General features: G+C 36.9%; 3 protein-coding genes and 1 non-coding gene across 11 annotated transcripts in view; 3 read left to right on the forward strand and 1 right to left on the reverse strand.

Moving 5' to 3' along the window:
* MNAT1 (MNAT1 component of CDK activating kinase) overlaps window positions 1-6,568 on the forward strand; it is a 232,971-nt gene extending 226,403 nt beyond the window's left edge. The window contains exon 8 of the mRNA XM_003831634.5: window positions 6,118-6,568. Coding sequence (XP_003831682.1) covers window positions 6,118-6,238 — 121 coding nt within the window. The 3' untranslated portion in view covers window positions 6,239-6,568. The remainder of the gene's footprint in view (window positions 1-6,117) is intronic.
* Window positions 6,569-9,322: 2,754 nt separating this feature from the next.
* On the reverse strand, window positions 9,323-19,563 carry TRMT5 (tRNA methyltransferase 5). 3 transcript variants are annotated; one of them, XM_008956980.5, is made up of 5 exons: window positions 18,910-19,563; window positions 17,120-17,775; window positions 15,407-15,531; window positions 13,368-14,019; window positions 9,323-13,083 (listed from the first exon to the last, which is right to left on the reverse strand). In XM_008956980.5, exons 1-5 carry the CDS (start codon window positions 19,002-19,004, stop codon window positions 12,998-13,000), a joined length of 1,614 nt encoding a protein of 537 aa, XP_008955228.1. In that variant the 5' UTR covers window positions 19,005-19,563; the 3' UTR covers window positions 9,323-12,997. The 3 variants fall into 3 exon arrangements, with proteins under 3 accessions (XP_008955228.1, XP_003831681.1, XP_024781269.1); XM_003831633.7 differs by having other exon boundaries at window positions 18,849-19,008; XM_024925501.4 differs by having other exon boundaries at window positions 18,730-18,966.
* Window positions 12,216-12,324, forward strand: LOC112437161 (U6 spliceosomal RNA). Its single transcript, XR_003025809.1, has one exon. It is a non-coding gene; the product is annotated as a U6 spliceosomal RNA (small nuclear RNA).
* SLC38A6 (solute carrier family 38 member 6) overlaps window positions 19,006-19,606 on the forward strand; it is a 96,672-nt gene continuing 96,071 nt past the window's right edge. For 3 of the 6 annotated variants that reach the window (XR_010109763.1, XM_063596083.1, XM_008956983.5), the window contains exon 1: window positions 19,021-19,268. Coding sequence is in view for 5 of the 6 variants with exons in the window: in XM_063596083.1 (XP_063452153.1) it covers window positions 19,164-19,268 (105 nt within the window). In the remaining variant the exon portion in view is untranslated. Of the gene's footprint in view, window positions 19,578-19,606 lie in introns of all 6 variants that reach the window. The other 3 variants (XM_055097673.2, XM_063596082.1, XM_034937648.4) reach the window with 3 other exon arrangements.

Genomic DNA, 19,606 nt, shown 5'->3' on the forward strand with positions numbered 1-19,606 from the left:
TCATTATTCTGAATAAATTAATAGAAATGAGTATCATAATGTTTTAAGAATCAAAAAATAAAAACAATATTTATGCCATTTTTCTGTGTAATCTCATCTAAGCATATAATGGCAATACTGAAATTAGACAAACATTGTATTAATCTCTTGTGGAAATAAACATCTGACTTGGAAGAATATACTTAAAATTTATCAAATATCATTTGGCCTATTAGCTACTGTTTATTATCTGTTTTTCATGGCTCTATCTATCTCATAGCCCATGTTCCTGAGATGTTCCTGTGTTTAAATGTATGTAGTATATAGACAGAATCTATCCTTAGAGGTCTATCCTTTGAGATAATCAGCACTACCAACAACATTGTTCATAGAATATATTATACTTAAGTAGCTATATCTTCTGTGTGTTCTATAGTTCACACTTAAATCAAGGAAGTAATCCTTTCATTATGTAATTATATTAACTGTCAGTAATAACTGTTCTATCCAAAATACCTGGTGTGCTCTTTGATAGCAATAAATTACACAGTTATAGTATAACTGGACTTATACTCCAGTTATAAGGCAGAAAGTCTTCTCCGAGCAATCTATATTCAGTTATTAAATATGAGTAATAATAAAGCATTGTGTTCATTTGGAAACCATGTGTCTTTTAATTTCCAAATATGAGTTTTGGTGTTTGATTGGTCTAAATGTCTGGCATAATTATTCACTCTCTTTCCAAGTGTATTGATGTAAATCTGAATTCAGTTTTATTATTAGTTTATTCAAATTGTATTCTCACTAGCTGGCTAGATGGTAAAGTGTAAGAGTAACATATGACTCCCTGTGGAAGTTTGTTACATTTTTGTTTGGACTTCATGAAGCCGTGTTTTTTGTTTTTTGTTTTTTTTAAGATGGAGTCTCGCTCTGTCGCCCAGGCTGGAGTGCAGTGGCGTGATCTTGGCTCGCTGCGACCTCCACCTCCTGGGTTCAAGCGATTCTCCTGCCTCAGCCTCCTGAGTAGCTGGGATTACAGGTGCGTGCCACCACACCCGGCTAATTTTTGTATTTTTAGTAGATTCGGGTTTTCACCATGTTGGTCAGGCTGGTCTGGAACTCCTGACCTCGTGATCTGCCCACCTCGCCCTCCCAAAGTGCTGGGATTACAGGCGTGATCCACCACACCCAGCCGGCCATGTATTTTTATAACCAAGCTGCCCTCAGAATTATGAATAGTATTTCTGACATGTAGTGTCTTTTCTCATTTATCTTAGAATATATGGTTACCACTCTATAAACAGTTTGTCTATTATTCTGGTACTGTGCTTAGTTTAAGACACCTAACCATTAACTAGTTTTCAGAATGTTTTTGCTTTTTAGTGATAGTTGTGTGAGCGCACTGTTGCTCTGGTTGTTTTTAAATCTCACTGAGGTAGGCTTCAGGTTGTTAATGTAAATCTTTATAGCTTTGGCTGAACTTCCTACAAGAGCTGTGGGTCTTGATAGCTGAGATCAGCTGGCTGATCTCTCTTAATGGCAGTTAGATTTGAATTTTGTGGGCTAGGACACAGATTTGTTTGGAAATAGTCTGTTTAATGCATGAAGGCTTTAAATGAAGACTAAAAAAACGGGCCACCTTGTAAAAAGAAAGTCTTAGCCTCTAGAGTTCACTACCTTTCTTAGTTTGAACCAATCTAAGTTTTTAACTCTCCATAGGGCCCAGTAATTTGAGGTGGAGGAAACTAATATGAACTTTACATTTCATTTCAATATTAATTCCAAGCCAGTGTGCTTTAAGGATTGTCACAAACATACTATGACTGGACAGGAAGAGTGCTTGCCTCTTGGTCTTGAGTGACAAGCCGTGCCCTCTGCCCCTAGCTGAGAACTCAAAGTAGCACTAAAACGAGCTGAGTCCAAGACTTCAGCCAGATGGTCAATATAGTGCTTTTAAAGGAAGGGAAATAGGAAAAGAGTAATCTCAGAAGCACTCCTATGTTAAAGAACTAAGAAACTGAAGTCTTTCTGAAGCTAAGTGTAAATTATTTCACTTTCTTTGGGAGCAAAAGCTGCAAAATATAACACAAGAAAATGACAGTGTAGGAAACCAACATTCAGGAACAAACCTTCAAGTGTGGTTTTCTAATGCTTAATCGTATCTTACGCCCTTCTCAGGATCCATTGCTCCTTTTCCCTCCCTCTTCTCCAAGGTCTGTTTGAAAGGGATTTTGATGGGATAGGAAGGCAGCTTTAGACAGAGCATAAATTAGGGCATAAGATGTCCTTTGTACAAGAATTATCTTAGACATGCTTTCAAAAACATACTTTTTTTGACCTTATTAAGAAAATAATCAAAGGTATGATTTTTTAAGTCTTTGAGTTTAGTCTGCTTTCAGTAAAAATAAGGTATAGGTACCAAAATAAGCAAACCTCGTTTTTACTTTCCTGGTTTCTGCTTATAAGATTTACACATATTTAAAATAAACCCATGAAAAACAGGAATAGTGTCATGGGATTGGCTAAATAGTCAGAGCAATTACCTCCAGGCTCCCAAACCCAACTGAGCTTGACTTTTGGAAGTAAATTTGGCTAAGACTTCTTCCTCATTCTGTTTTATAAAGGTATACATGAAATGATACTGACTTCTGCCAGAAACCCCAGGAATCCTGTTCAGTGATGTACTTGTAATGGTCATGAAAGAATAAAAACACAGATGTGGATTAAGGTAGAAAAGTACAGAAAACACTAAATTTTCATTGTGCTGTTTCAATGTGGCAGATTCTTTAAAATACTTTGACATGCTACAATAATTAAAGGGTTTAAGAACATTAAGATACTTAAAAAATAAAAGCCCACAATTGAATAACAAAAATGAACTTTGTTTTATTTTTTATTGGCATTAATGTAGGTTGCCGTGGTGAAAATTGTTTGGAATACTTCACAGTAACAGTTTTGTGCAGCCCTAGAGATCAAAAACAGCAAAGTAAATAAGCAGGACTCTTAACGACTCATACTCACAGACATGTTTAATGTAAATGATTGCTAGAAGGGAAGGGCATTTTCTTCAGTGCTATGCAAAGAAATTTTAATTGACTTGGTTTTGGCAGTGAGAATTGTACAACTTAGCATTAATAAGTCAAATTTAAAAATATTTGCTCATTACTCTGGATTATGACTATGTTCAAGAAATACTATTTTCAAGCACTAATCATTTAGATAAAACTTTTTTTACACATTTATGGCATCAAGGAGTATGACTGTTTATAACATTTTACCTATAAAGCTGAACTGTTTTATATACTCTTTATGGAAACATGGCCATAAATTAAAAGATGCAACTGTTTTGAATATTTTACTGGTGGTCCTCTGTTTTCCTGCCAGCAGTGCAGCTGTTTCAGGTTTCTCAGGATAACATATAAAAAGCTGTATGCACACTGCAAGTTTATGCTCAAATTGCCAAGCCAGATATGGTATGACTCAACTTTCCCAGAAGCAAGCTGTACCAAAATGTGATGAATCAAAACAGTTAGTTGCACGGTGGTTTGTATTACAGCTATGAAAACCAATTCTCATTTATGATGTTTGGCTTTTCAAGGTTGACAAACATTCTGCTGTGGTGCTTGAATTTTACCATAAGTGAACATCTATTGAAGCTAAGACTATGCTTTTCTTTTGAGGATCTGAGGAAAGGAAAAGGTGATACATCATCATCTGGTGTGCGGATAAAAATTAGCTGGAAACTTGTATCAGGAATGGAACATTTCATTTCCAAGTTACCTATAAAAATATTACTCACTTATTATTTGTATGATAGTTACTGAATTCCCTGTGAAGCCAGGTTAATTTTTAGACCTTTCCGAGGTAACTTAACATTTACTTCATTTCTCATGCATCAGAATCTTAACAGTTGATACTTTATTGTGTCTTGGAAAGTAATAAGCAGATAACTTTATGGCCATGGGGTAGGTGTGGTGAATCCCTATTTCAATCCTATGCGACCTAAGGTTCTATCAAGAGTTTAACAACGACTATTTTTCTTTTTTTTTTTTTAAACAGGGTCTCACTCTGTTGCCCAGGCTGGAGTGCAGTGGTGCGATCTCCGCTCACTGCAACCTCTGCCTCATGGACTGAAGTGATTCTCTTGCCTCCCGAGTAGCTGGATTACAGGCACCTGCCACCGTGCCTGGCTACTTTTTCTATTTTTAGTAGAGACGGGGTTTCACCATGTTGGCCAGGCTGGTCTCAAACTCCTGTCCTCAGGTGATCCACCTGCCTCGGCTTCCCAGAGTGCTGGGCTCACAGGTGTGCGCCACCACACCCAGACAACAATGACTAATTAGTAACAGTAGTCTCTAAAGTGGGATGTGTCCCATGAGGATATGTAAGATACAGTATATGGAGAAAATATTAAAACATTCATTCATTAATTTATTTAGAGATAGAGTCTCGCTCTGTCACCCAGGCTGGAGTGCAGTGGCGAAATCTCGGCTCACTGCAACCTCCACCTCCTGGGTTCAAGTGAGTCTCCTGCTTCATCCTCCTGGGTAGCTGGGATTACAGGCATGTGCCACCACGCCCGGCCAAGTTTTTGTATTTTTAGTAGAGATGGAGTTTTGCCATATTGGCCAGGCTGGTCTTGAACTTCTGACTTCAGATGATCCGCCCACCTTGGCCTTCCAAAGTGCTGGGTTACAGGTGTGAGCCACCGTACCCAGCCAGAACTTTTATTTAAATATTTTTATTTCATCCTTTTTCTATTTATATTTTTATACTACACTTAATATATTAGTATCTTATGTATATAATTATATATAGTAACATATAGTACATTAGTATTCTACATAAAAAAGATCTGAGATATGTTTTATGGCTATAAAATACTATCAAAAATGTTTTTGTTTTTGTTCAATAAATATTCTCTTCTTCCTTCCGCTTTCCCCTTTCGCCCTTGGCAGAGAAGCAAATAATTGAGTTAAAACCTTGATTTGTGGCAATGTGAATAAATTATAGCTAATTCCAGGAACTTAGCTGCATTCTACCTTGACCCATTTTTTCTACTGGACTCTTATATTGCTCTGTATGTTTTAGCTACACAGGTTTATTAAACATGGATACAAATGAAAAACAGACTTGTTATGTTAGAAGTTATAAGTTGCTCATGCATTAAGATTTTGACACACAGGAAGTTTGAATGAATGAGTGAAAAAGGTTCCAAGTTATTAAAATGTTCTGGTACCTGATTTATTCATTTGCCATACCAGTAATTCTAAGGTGGGTGAAGCTCCTTTACTTCCTGAAGAAACAAGTTAGTTTCTTAAACTAAGCATTAAAAGAAAGCTGGAATTATTTGTTTCCAGAAGTGTTAGTAGTCATGCTAAGTTGCCCTTCTTTGTCTAGATTGTCCAATTTTTTTTAGGCCTGTTTTGTCTATTTTTGTCAAGATATAAATGTTTAATTGCTTTAAAAAAACTTTGTGTGGTTGCAGAAAAAAATTGTACTGTTATATTGTTGAGATCAATGAGACTTTTCTGTATTTACTTTTTCAGACATTATTTTGAACTCAGGCTCAGTCTCAGAGATTTCTTCAACATGTAATTTTCTAATGTTTCCTTTCCTGCAAGGAATGAGACAATATATTCTTGGAATATTAAAGTACTTTTGAAGTAACTCATATGTTTTCTCCCCTCTTCCATTTGTTTAGCTATTGAGGGTTTGCTTTAAAACAAATTTATGTAGAAATATCAGTACTATAATAGTATTGTGATACTGTGTATTTCTTAAGCATATGCCAGGAAGGAGAGCATTAGTTAGGTGTCCAAAAAACAGCCAACAAAACAAATCAGCTCTGAAAATTGTGAAGCAGTGAATATTTTAGAATTATTTTTGAAACCTCTTTCAGAACTGTTTTTAGACCCCGTGGTAATTTGCTATGTAATTTAATACTAGTTTAGGCACTCTATGTACAGTTGGTATGTTTCCTTTTGAAAGATAATAATCTATTTATAATAAAAGTCTGAATATTTCAATCTCGGAATTCCTCTTTAAAACTTGAATCAGTTTTACTATTGCTTTTTAAAATGTTACCTATTTATATTTGCTTTGTATATCAATGCTACACTTCTTGTTTTGTTTTAGGTATTTAAACCATGTCAGAGCTGCCTCACCACAGGACCTTGCTGGAGGCTATACTTCTTCTCTTGCTTGTCACAGAGCACTACAGGATGCATTCAGTGGGCTTTTCTGGCAGCCCAGTTAACCATTTATAAGATTTGGACCTTGGAGCTGAACCTGGAGCTAGCAAAAGTAAAGCAGACTTATAAAATTATAGCTATGTGCAGCTGCACAACACAGTCCTACCACTAGCAGCTGTGTTAAAGTATTTATAAGGAGAAAATTTCAGAACTAAGTTGAGTAATATAGGGGATATATATTTGTGAAAAATAATTTTTACTTATATTTTTCAGAGGATTTGACACAATAAGCCTCATCTGATGGAAGAGAGGAATAAATAATTCACCTATATGTGTTTGAGGTTGTGACAGACTTATAAAATCTTTTTAGAAAATAAAGCTATAATTTATATTAAGTTCTGTGGTTTTTCTCTTATTACAGTGTTTTACTTGAACACATTTTAAATACCATTTTGATTACAACATTTACTGTTAATATCCAAGTCTATTATTTCTTCTCATAAAATGTTCCCCTTTTTCCTAATGTCTTGTTAATACTAGTCCAGACAAGTGGATATATTTCCTTTGACCAAGTTATGGCAAGAAAAACCTGACCCATGATAATGTCATTCCCTCAATACTAAGGACTCAATGCCTGTTTTAAGCAGTGGAAAATGAGGCAAACCTTGATCAAGGTGTTATAGTTCCCAGCTGTGAGCCACACTCAGGATAAAACAAAACCCAGCATTCACCTGCTTTAGTGACACATTCAAAGAAGTAAGTTAATAAAATTTAATACTTAAATGATACCTTTCACCTCCAATGTAAGCTCATTTTATGATGAATCCTTTGGAGACTGGAGAAGGTACATTTTAAGTACAGTTTCCCATGTATAAATTGTATACTGATACAGTTTTTTTGTTGAAACTTCAAAGGCTTTTATTACCAGGGTTTTGCTTAAAGAGTTTAGATATGAATAGGATGATATTGCAGCATCTCAACCTTGTATGAGTCTGTTACATAGAGCATTGGATATGGGATATAGTTTCTTAAGGAAATTAAGGGATTTCCTATCAAATCTCTATTACAACAGATGTTAGTTTTATGGGTAGAAACTTAGGTAAAACAAGACTTGTGGTTACATTAGGATGGACTATCCATCTGTAACAACTCCGTCTTATTTTACTAAGCAGGTATTAATTAATTTTAGCAATACATCTTCATCTTTATTGTACTTCTATCTTTGTTAAATGAGAAAACCAAGGCATCAAATAATTGAGTAGACAAAGATCATATTCACAAGTTAGTAAAAAGCCAGAATTAGAATGCAGGTTTTTTTTTAATCAAAGTCCAGTTCCATCTACATTCTACCAGACTGCATATCCTATTCCTGTATCTATTAGGTATTCCCAAACTGAAGATTAGTGTTTTTAAGTACAGTCTATAAATCTGTTCAAAGAATAGTTAGAACATTGAATGTAGAGTTAAGGCTTTGCAGCAGCCAATTGCAAAAATAAGGAATCCAGTCTTTTGAAAAGAAACACTACTGCTTGTTCTCATACCTTTTATAAATGTATTTTTAAAAGAATGAACTAATTAATAAAACATATCAAAGACTTGTTTTGAGCCTGCCTTATTGTGGAAATTGCATGCACCTGGTTTGGCAAATAAATTCCAAAACCTTTATACACTTGTAAATATTTTGTAGTTGCTATTGCTGTACTTTGTTCAATAGGCCAAATTTAGAAGTTAACTGACCTTATTTGATCAAAGGGAATGGTGAAAAATAACTTAGTGACAATTCACTGAGGTTTAGTGAATTCGCTGAATCTACTAAACAACAGAAATATTCTAAATTGATGTGCTTATCCCCTACCATCCAAGTGATTTACTCTCAGAGACAAAGGCTGTACATATCTTTCATCTACATGAGTTAAGTCTTCAAGTATTTTATGAGTACAGAAGTAACAATTAACAACTACTGTATTACCTGTGTCCCAGGCACTGCTTCATGCTTTGTGTATTACCTAATCCTCAAAACAGTTCTACTAGTATTTCCCCCATTTTAACAGATGAGGAAGCTGAGACAGTGGTTAGGTAAGTTGCCAACAGTCATATAACTTAAAAATAGCAGAGCTGGGATTTGAACTTAGGCAGCCAGACTCCAGAAGCCATGCTCTGGAGATGACTGTCAAACAACTGCTGTGCTAAAACTAGTCCTGGTAGTCGAACTTCGTAAGACTTCCAGGAAGTTCTACAGATCAAGTATCTAGATCTTTTATGAGATATAAATGACATCAACTAAATGATCTTGTTGATGTCCTAAGAGAAGTTCTGAGAAATTCATGATGTAGAAAATGATTTTACTAATAACTATACTCCCTCTTAAGCAGATATTAATGGTACAGAATACATTTACATCATAGTATACATGATTACTTAGTATTCCTTAATTTGATTCAATGAATATTTCAACTATGCTTCTCTTAGAAGTTGTCTTTAGGCTCTCAACAGGTTGTCAGATAATTATTTTAAAATCCAATTAAGGTGGTAGAAAACCTGTCAAAAAGTTAACAAAATTAAAAATTGTATCTAATGAGCTTTCCAGCTTTCTAGCTGTCATTTTCTAGTAGATTCATCAGGAATTCATTTACTAGGTATCACATCTGAAAGTTTAGGGTGGACCTAGATTTAAATAATGAATAATCACTTATCCACTCTGAAAGGGGGAAGTTAAAACGTTAATAGATACATCTAGTTCTGTTTTCTTTACAATTACATATTGCATATTTTGTCCAGAGTAACTAAATGGAGACAAGAGTCTTACCACTTTACATGTATAAATAAGAACATCATTTGTACACATACTTTATAACCTAGGACATCAGTGTACAATACTTGGGTTGTTTCAAAACAATTTGAATTAAGTAAGGAATTAGTGTTCCAGTTCATTACATCCCTGTACTGCTTACCATTTATTGCCTTCATTTGTTTACATGACCTGCCAGACTTCTGAAGGCATTTGAATTTGTAATTAATGATCTAGATTAGGGTTCTTAAACATTTTCTGTAGGGCCAGATAGTAAATATTTTAGGCTTTGCAGGGTAACAAGCAAAATCGTGGATATTATGTAGGTACTTACAGAACAAGCTAAAACAAATTGCCACACTTTTTTTTTCTTTCAAACTGTATCCAGCTTTATTAAAGACACTTCCATAAACAATCATGGTATTTCAGGCAGGACATGGGCAGACAGTCATTAACAGTATACAACTTTCAAACTCTCTTCTTCAATGGACTACCAAAAATCAGCCACTATAAAACCCAATGAAGTCCTCATCTGATGCTCTGAACAGGGAAAGTTTAGAGGGTTAACATTTCACATTTAGCATGTTGTTTAACAACTTTTCACAAGCCAACCCTGACTTTCAGGAAGTGAAATGAAAATGGCAGAATTTATCCGAAGATCCACAATCTAGAAATGGAACCACCGCTCTTTTGACAGGTGCCATTTCAGTGGCATCACTGGAAAGTCCAGATTGCCAGACACACTGGTAACCAATGACTGGGGGTCAGGTCCCAACAGATGTCTGGGCTTAAGGGGATTAAGTCTATGCTGAAAGATGGAAAGGGAAAAGAAGACATAAAAACGAATTTGTTTTTCCATACCACAAGGCTTTTGTGCCAAGGTGGCCATGTGTGTCAAAGTCAGGAAATCCCTCCTCCTGGGAGCCAAGAGGAAGTCTCTCAAAACTAGAAGGGAAAGATGTTTTCCCCACATCAATCCAGCTTCAGAGATATTCTATTAGTGACACATACCCCTTCCCCAAAAAACAACAATGAAGTGTTCTGTGTGCTAACAACATAGCTTAAAAAAAGTAAAACAAAATTCTGCATTTTTATAAAACTTGATAAAGAATATTTCAAACTGTACAGTCACCAGAAGTACAGTTATAAAAAATGCACACACTTCACTTGGGATCTCCAGCACCTTCCCCCTCCTTGCCAGCATCAGCTTTTCCCTTTTTCCCTTTGGGTACCTTCTCTCGCTTCTTTGCAGGGGCCTTTTTAGGCTTGGGCTGTGGCTTTGGAGGAGCAGGTTTAGCAGACAACCTCGCAGATCTTCTCTGTGGTTCATCCTTCACCTTGGCTATATCTCCTTTAGCATCCCCTTCAGTCTTTCTCTTGGGCATGGCGGCGGCGGTGGCTGCGGGATGTGGGCACCGGGTGTGGGATGCAGCAGCGCGCAGGCTTTGGTCGGTCCAGGGGTCGTTCTCGCCTCTTCTCCTTCACACTGCTCCCACGCTTTTTTAATTGACAAAATTCAAAATATAGCCCAATTTTTTGTAATGCCTTTTTTGGTGAGAATAACATTGCCTCTAATCAGGGTTCTAAGTAAGTGTTCCCTGTGATCAAAATCAGTTGTAAATGATTGCCTATTAATGGTTATCATTAACCATCATTAACCATTAATACTAATGGTAATAAGATTTTACACATTTCATCTTTAAAAATGTCTTCTCATACAGATAGGTATTGCCAAATACTGCTATCAATCCAGGAGCATATGAAATTAACTGAGCATATTCATCACTTGGAAAGCATTTGTAAAATTCTTTTACATTTCTTCCCTTGAAATTTGCCTTTTAGCATGTCATTATTTTAATCACTTCTTACTGAAAATTAGGTTGAATCACCTCAATTGCAGTTAAATAGATTTTGAAACAGGGAAATTTCCTTTGCACTTGCACCTAGGTCCCTAAAAATGCTGAACTCAGAAAATATACTCACTAAAATTTGTGGGAATGGAAATCTTGTTTCTTGTTTTAACTTTTGATAGTATGACAGATGTGTAAGGATACTGTCATCAAATATTGTGATTCAAATATCGATTGTCAAAATGACTGTACCATATCAAAGTTGTTTTGCCTTGTGTTTTAGGTCATTCTTGCATTGCTATAAAGAAATACTTGATACTGGGTAATTTATAAGAAAAGAGGTATAATTGGCTCACAGTTCTCCAGGCTATAGGAAGCATAGCACTGGCATCTGCTTCTGGGGAAGCCTCAGGAAGCTTTTACTCATGGTAGAAGGCAAAATAGGAGAAGGCACTTCACATGGCGAAGGCAGGAGCAAGAGAGTGTGGGGGGCGAGTGCCACATACTTTCAAACAACCAGATCTCATAACTCATTATCGTGAGGACACCACCAAGGGGATAGTGCTAAACCATTCACGAGGGCCACATATAAGGGCTCACGCCTGTAACCTTCACACTTTGGGAAGCCGAGATGGGAAGATCTCAAGCCTAGGAGTTCAAGGTCACATTGAGCTGTGACTGTGTTTCTACACTGCAGCCTGGGCAACAGAGCAAGACCCTGTCTCTAAGTAAAAATAAGAATAGAGTCAAAGAACCATCCAGAATCATTTCCTTTTTTAAGTGACTATTTATGTCGCTTTCAATGTCCTTAACTCTTTAAGCAACTGTTCTTGCCAAAGGCCAGTAATCTTAATCAAGTTTATTTTCTCTGGATATATTCAGCTGCTGCATCCAAACATAATTAATTCACACCATCAATAAATGGCTTTGCTTAGCTAACAAATGATTGACTTAGAGACTTACTGTCGTTGCAGCCTCATTTTCATTTTGTGAAGAAATTCTGCTCTGTTATTTCCATTTTAAATTTTCTAATTTTTCTAACAGTTGCTTGCCTGTGAGTTGGGAATACTGTGACGAGTGGTTTGTCTGGTAATGTCAATGGTTATTCTTTTAGCTTAGCTATATAGATGCCTTGTCGTCTAATTCAACATCAAAATAATTCACACCCTACTGTACTTTAAAAATAACAACAAAGTGCACTTTTCTTGTTTTGCTATAATAGATATGCTCTGGTAATAAAAAATAAAATGTGGGTTCATGTGATATACATGGCACTCAAAATGCTGTCGTTACAACCACATCAGTGATTTGTGATGTGTCAAACAGCAGTGTGAAGTGATGACAGTCACATTCAGTGTGTGTTGCAACCACTCAACTCTGCTATTGTTCAAGAAAGCAGCTGCAGTCCTCACTTCAGCAGCACATATACTAAAAAACTGGAATGGTACAGAGAAGATCAGAATGGTCCCTGCGCAAGGATGACATGCAAATTCGTGAAGCGTTCCATATTAAAAACAAAAAACAGCTGCAGATGATATGTAAACAAACGAGCATGGTATGTTCCAATCAAACTTTATGAACTCTGAAACTCTTCATTTCATACAATTCTAATTTTTAAAACTGATACATAATAGATGTCATACAATTTTCACGTCACAAAATGTTCTTTTGATTATTTTTCAACCAACGGGAAACGTAAGAACATTATTAGGCCACAGGCCATATGAAAACAGGTGGTGGGACAGATTTGGCCTGCAGGATGTAGTTTGCCTGCCCCGTTCTAAATAATTTCATTTTTTATTACTTTTATGGTGATAGTTAATTGGCAGTAAAGGAGTAGTTACGTAAAGGACAACTACAAAGTGGTGTTAATACCTTCCTAGTTAGTACTCAATCACCCTACTTTCAAAAATTATTTTCCCTGAGAGAAAATATTTATTCATATTTATCCAATAAAAATTAGATATATTTTGTTATAAAATAATTGTATGTTATAATTTAGATAACAGGGAATGTATTTGGTAGCCTTAGTTCAGTTAAAGTTTAATTGGTAATCCTCAATTTGTAAAATAAGGCAAAGTACAAGGGTTCAATAGTAAAAACCGAACCCTAAAATTTTATTAAATAATACAAATTCTATTTCACTACATGTAAGTCTGGTAGGGAGATGGAGAAAACATTTCCAATTAAGTGTTTGAAGCAATTTGTGTTTTTTCATCTGAAAAGGCTTCAGCTGTCCTCTGCCTTTTAAGAGGCGGATCTTCATGATTCTCTGTAATAAATCCAGAAAACCTATTTTAGGTAAGATTTTAACAGTTGAAAATACTCTTAAAATTTAAAACAAACAATATAGGCATTTTTAATCTAGTCAACTTAAACATGAAATAACATTCTTGCAGATTTACTATTTTAATGAAATAGCCTTCTATTAGACTGAACTAACACAGTAGCTTTCTATTAGACTGAATTAATACTGCATTAAAATTTGTAAAACTGGGAGGAATTAGTTACAATTGAATGGCAAGGTTTACATTTAATTTCCCAGAAACTGCTCACCTGGATTTCTGGTCTGGTTCTTGTAGAGTACAGAGGCAGGAATCTGAAAGGTGATGCACAGCATTTCCTTGTTTGGGGCCACATTTCTTACCAGGTGAACTGAACTGCATGCCTCCAGAGAAATGCCTAACACAGCTCCAGCCCTTTGCCGAACATCCTCAGCAGGGTTAGCATCTTTGGAAAAGCTATAACAATGCACTATGGGAAGGAACTCACTGCTGCATGGCTGCCCATCTAAAAGCCACTTGAAAGCACTAAGAAACTCTATAGCTTTTGCTGGCAAGTTCATGACAACGTGCACAGAGGGTTTTCTTTCTTTTGACAGACCCAGCAGCTGCATTAACTCTTCTTTGACTGGTCCTTGGAGGAAGTCTTTCCCATCCAAGTTGAAGACTTTCACCTTTTGGTCCACTTTATTTAATTTACAGTTGTACAACAGCCATTTATGAGATTCAGGATTGAGATCATTGGCAAATACAGTGCAGTTTTTCTTTGCTACTGGAATGGCAAAGGGCCCAACCCCAGCAAAAACATCAAATAGGACATCCCCAGGTTTGAGAAGTTCTGTGATACGGCTGTGTTCTGTAGACAGACGAGGATTCCAATAGACTTTTGAAAAATCAAATTCATAGGTGTAGTTGTTTTCTCGAACCTGAAAAAAGGTGTTATACTTTTTGGTTAATTTCCTTGGTCCTAAATCCTAACCATTGATATTGGATAGGTTGTGTAAACACACAGGCAAACACATACACATTTAAGTTTACTACTGTAAGAGCCAAACAACAGTGCATTTAAAGGCATTTTAATTAGACTCCTGGTGTTTATGCTATTCCTAAGGCCAGTTAATATACTGCATTAGACTTATTCGTGAGAAAAAGTCATCTCTTTAAAGCCAAATGGCTCTCCATCTCAATCCTATAGGGCCATGGCCATAAAGTAGTTACCATATCACATGAGGAATTTTTCAGACAGGCCAATTAACTGGCTCAATTATACTCTTATGTCACCAGATAGACAAGGCAAGACCTACAATTTTGAAACAACACACCACCCATATCTTCATGGTGGGTAGCCAAGTTGCAGACAGTACTTCTATGCAGCAAACAAGCTTCCCTCCTTATTTAGTTTTGTGTTTGTAAAAGGGAGCCATGGTAGATGTGTCACTCAATTTTGAGGTATTTTACTACGTTTTTCGACAGCTACTTGAACTTTGCAAATTTGATGTCTATAAATTAGAGCCAGTGTATAGAATGAATCATTCCCAGATTCTCTTTCCCAAATTTGAGTTTTCATTGGTAAACTAAATACATACAGTGAAGCTAATACTTGAACAAAAGATTTTTTAACGTTTCTTTTGGGTCTATTGTAGTAGACACCTTAAAAAACAGAAAATAAAACTTAAGTTACAGTCATGAAGTATGACCTCAGCCATCATCTTAAACTCATTAATTTATGCATGAAGAATCAAAGGCCAGAAAGTTCATAAGTTCTATAAATCTCACAGATAGATACATCTTCCATCTTCTGCTTTCCAGGACCTTAATTCCCAATTTGTATGTATTTTTTTTTTCCTTCTTCCAACCATATCAGATGCTTCCGGCCAAATTATTAAGATTACAGAGGTGGAAATGTTTCTGCAAATTTCTGCCAACTAAAAGTCTTTCTGGGTATAACCTAGAAGGTTTAAATATATCTTGAGAACTATTTTATACATACTGTTCTATAACTTGCTTTTTGTCACTTATATTGCTTTCTGGCAATTGTCCATTGTCAACCTATCGATGGACAACTTATTTTAACAAATATGGAGCTAAAAAACCTTTAATGATGGAAATATTCCATTGTATCACTATATGAGAATTTAACCAATTCTTCTGAAAAGGCTTTATCAGTGTTATTCCATCAATAGCATACATAAGTGATCACATTCTCACATACTCACCAACACTGGATGTTACAAGTATTTTAAATCTTTGTCATCTATTCTGACTTTAAACATGATATTGATATACACCTTACTTGGAGATAATAAAATATACCTTTGTCATCATGTTCTGCTCTCCAGATAGCACTTCCATTTGGAAATTTCGGTACATATTGTCAATATTATTTATTTTATTTACTGCTGAGGTGATTCCTGGATTTTTGTCAATCATAACCTGGCCTAAAAGAAAAAATGAAAATCCATAATACTGCCTATTGGTTGCAAAATAAAAGCTAACATTGTTAATATGAAACAGAAATGGGTTGTATTTCTTTTGGTTGATAAAGACTGCACCTACTGTGTGTAATGTGGCATGCAATTAAAAAAATTCAACAGATGACTAAAGTTAATGTCTGACGGTTGCTAATATGCACACACAAAGGGTACATTTTTAAAGAAAACGTTTTGAGGAGTTTGGGTCTACCTAATGTTTTTTCCATGTTTTACTAAATCTTTTCAAATGAACCAATAAACAAGGAACCAAAAAGGTAGATCACAAGGAATTGGGAAGGAATGGAAAGAGATGTAAAGGACCCTGGCAACAAATGGCCTCAGAAAACAGTAAAACATCTGCCGGTTCCACTGGCCTCAAGCCAAATGTCTGTTTTCCTGTGGCTTTGGAAGAAATGCCCCCACTTTAGAAATATATGCCAGCAAAACAATGTTTCCAAAAAAAAAGAAACATAGATTATATTTAGAGTCCTATCTAAATTAAATGTTCATTTACTTCAGAGCAAAAAAAGCTACAGAACTGGCATACTCATGGCCATTTGATGAATCTATTTTTTTAGTTAGCACTTTAAAAAAGTTATAAAAATCTATATGCTATCTCATTGCATAACTTGATTTGTAAATCAGCACACAGTACCCAATTATACAATATCCTGAAATACAACCAGCATTTGTCCCATTTCTGATAATCAGATACTTGTTTTTTAATATAGTATCAATAAACGAATTAATCATTGTTCTTACCCTTTCTGCTTCATGTATCTGAACTCAACTTTTAAGGTACAGAATTTAGTTTGAAATGAGGAATGAAATTTATAAATTTTTAAAAACTATTCTGAAGGTCTATAGTAAAAGCTTTAAAATTACCACTGTATGAAAATGTTTCACTTTTAATGTATGAGTGCCTCTATGAAAGAAAGTTTATAAAATAGGAATGCCAGAGGAATGTTTGAGTTAGGGTAGGCAGTGACTCATAGGAAAGCCTAGACTTGACATTTGTACCCAGTCACAATTACAAGGATCTGCTTAAGTATTTATGTTACCACTATCCATTATTACTCCCTTCATCAATAAAAACAAAAGAAATGCGTAACAGGACAGTATGGTGCTTGACATATAGAAGAGGCTCAATTGGTTGAATCAATGAAAGCATAAGTAAACATCTTGCACTTTTGACTATAAAGTACCCAAATTTATGAAACCTAGTATTTAACATAGCCCTGAAGGCCTAACAAGTCTTGTGTACCAAAAAGATCTCTCCTCAATGTAGCTGCCAAAGCATGTGATTCAAGTTTAATCTACACTGATGTATTGTTGTACACAAAAGCCTGGACCAGTATTTGGAACTTGCTATGACTAAAGAAGATATTTCAAAATGGCCCTCAAAAGAGGGTATGTAGCTCAAGATCCAGCTTAAAGTTAACATGATAAAATGTTCTGCCTCTGTAACTTGGCATTAAAAAAATAATTTTTAAAGCTAAAATTAACAATTTGCAAATTCCCTTCAAATATATGAATATTACTATGACACACGTACCAATTAAATGTTTGAAAGGCAGCTGATGATCTCGAAGGTTTAGGTGTGCAATATGTCCAATCCTGCTAAACCCTGAAGTTACATCTTGACCTTCAGGAAGCACAGCTCTCAAGATTTCTTCTGACTTAAAGTTTTCATATGTTAGTTCCAAATTGTATTTAGAGATCTGTGGACTGACATTAAGCTGCTCTAAAACACTGAGTTCTGCTTTCTCAAAGGAATCATGAGTAAATATTTTATAGGGATCCAACATGATTAGTCTACTTTCTTTATCTTCCGGATCTTCAATCACACGTCTTATGCCTGGGCGCTGCAATGCTGCCCTTTTTAGGGATCGCATCAATTTACTGACTATTTCTTTCCTCACTTTAAGCACTGGAATGTTGACTGTCTTTTTAAAAGCTGTTCTATCAAGTTTTGTCATGCCTCGGACATCAGAAGGTGGTGAAAACAATTCAGTCTCTCTCTCATGTGTTTCTATTTCTGGCATGGTTGAGAATCTTTTTCTTTGACCCAATAAGAAAATACCAGGTGCTTCCAAAAGCATCTGTGTCAGGGATGTCCAAGCTACTGGAATCAACGATTTTGATTCAGTTATGCTATGGCTTTCCAGTTTCAGAAATCTTCCTGAGAATCCAAATGGCCTCCATAAGATCCTTAAAAAAAAAAAAAAATTCACACACGACAGCTTTTGAGAATAAAAATCTAAATTCTACTATCTCAAATAACCTGCTAAATGCTGACAAATAAAACGTTTAGTGATGTGTGGGAAGTATACTATCTTTTCCAGACTAGGATGACTTTTTCAGGAAGTCGTATTAGTGGTAGATAATAGTGGTATATATTAAATTTACACCTTCAACCCACCTGCTCCCAGTTCAGAGGGCTTAGTGATCCATTAGCCATACTCAATGATCCTCTTCACCCACAATTTTCTAGATAATACATTTGGGATTGGAAGACTGAAGTATGAGTTAAATGGTCATCTGTAAATGAAATAGTCATTATACATGACCATTACTAGTGGTGATATTTATTAGGATAGTCTCATGGGTGCTTATTGTGTCAGATACTGCGCTAAATGCTTTATGTACATTATGAATCTTGGGAGGTGTGCAGTATTGCACCCTCATTTTGTAAATAAGTAAACTAAAGCTCAGACGTAAGGTAACCCACCCAAAGTCTCCCAGCTGATAAGTGGCTAGGCATGGATTAAAACCTAGTTTTGACTGACTTCGGTGCTTGTGTTCTTAATATATTGCTCTGTTGTTTGTTTTCGATGCTTTACTGCCACATGTCCTGCCTTTAACTAGAGGCTTCTGTATTTTGAGGACGAGAGCTTTGCTGATTGTTATATGCATAGTATCAGTTATTCACTGTCTTCTAAAATACCAAAGAATTTACTTGTAAGGGGAAAGGGCCCTGTCCCAGAATCCTGTAAAGCAACGAAGTCTAACTTCACCGTCAGAGATCAAATTGGGTCTAGCAGCTGACCAGCTGGGTGACCCTGGATAAATTACTATAAGTCTCGGTTTTCCCACCAGTAAAATGTGGCGAAAGGCTTTTGAAACATTCCTTACTATCCAGTACCTCGAAACTAAGTTCAGCACCTAGGCGGGTGGGTGACCTCGCGATGTTTCTGTGCCCATGCAGCACATGGCAGAGAGCAGCCCTGGGCGGGCTGGTACCTCCCCTGGACCATTAGCCCCTAACGCGGCCGCCACCTCACCAAAGCACCATTCCAATTCCCCACGTCGCTCTGCAGCTGGATCCGCGAGCCGACCCCTCACCTCCCGCTCCGGTACCGATCGGATGTGGGTCGCGGGTGGATGGGCGGGTCTTCTATGACATCATCACTGTTCGTCGCGAAGAGGGCGCGCGTCATCAGATCACGTCGACTCGCTCCTCTCCTTCCAGGCCCTGGTGAAGTACGGAAAGCCGGAAGGGCCGGGCTCAAAGCTCCGCCTCTGGCGCGACCGACGACTGGAGCGCAGGGCAAGGGTAGAGGCTCGTAGATGGACCTGGTAGTCAGCTGGAGAGCAGCATGGAGGCGTCCTGGGGGAGCTTCAACGCTGAGCGGGGCTGGTATGTCTCTGTCCAGCAGCCTGAAGAAGCGGAGGCCGAAGAGTTGAGTCCGTTGCTAAGCAACGTAAGTGAGCTGTGTTCGCTTCCCCGCGCTGACGCCCTCCGGCTTCCCTCAAGTGCCTGCCAAATAAGACCCAGAAAAGGAGGACCGCACCGGGGCAGGGGAGATGCTGGAGCCTGAACCCTGGGGGATGGGGTCTGAAGGCAGCCGCCGAGATTCAGATGAGATTGGCGCAGTTATGAACGTGATAGCAGCCTAGCATACTCTAGAAAGAAAAGATGAAAAGCGTCGGGTGGAAGAGATGCAGCGTTGAGTGGAAGCTGCGAACATGATGGGATGAGCGGCCCTAGGATTATGTACTTACTGCTGTTAGTTAGTATTTTTGTCACCTTATTTTCTCC

Source organism: Pan paniscus, chromosome 15, assembly GCF_029289425.2.
Source record: "Pan paniscus chromosome 15, NHGRI_mPanPan1-v2.0_pri, whole genome shotgun sequence".
Classification (NCBI taxonomy): Eukaryota; Metazoa; Chordata; class Mammalia; order Primates; family Hominidae; genus Pan; species Pan paniscus.

Excerpts from the sequence above, each read along its gene's own strand:
- TRMT5 (XM_008956980.5), bottom strand. The coding sequence starts at position 19,004 with ATGACGCGCGCCCTCTTCGCGACGAACAGTGATGATGTCATAGAAGAC. Across the intron at positions 15,532-17,119 it reads GCCTTTCAAACATTTAATTG|GCCAGGTTATGATTGACAAA; the intron begins GTACGTGTGTCA and ends TTTTTCTTTTAG. Across the intron at positions 14,020-15,406 it reads AGCAGAACATGATGACAAAG|GTTCGAGAAAACAACTACAC; the intron begins GTATATTTTATT and ends ACCTTTTTTCAG.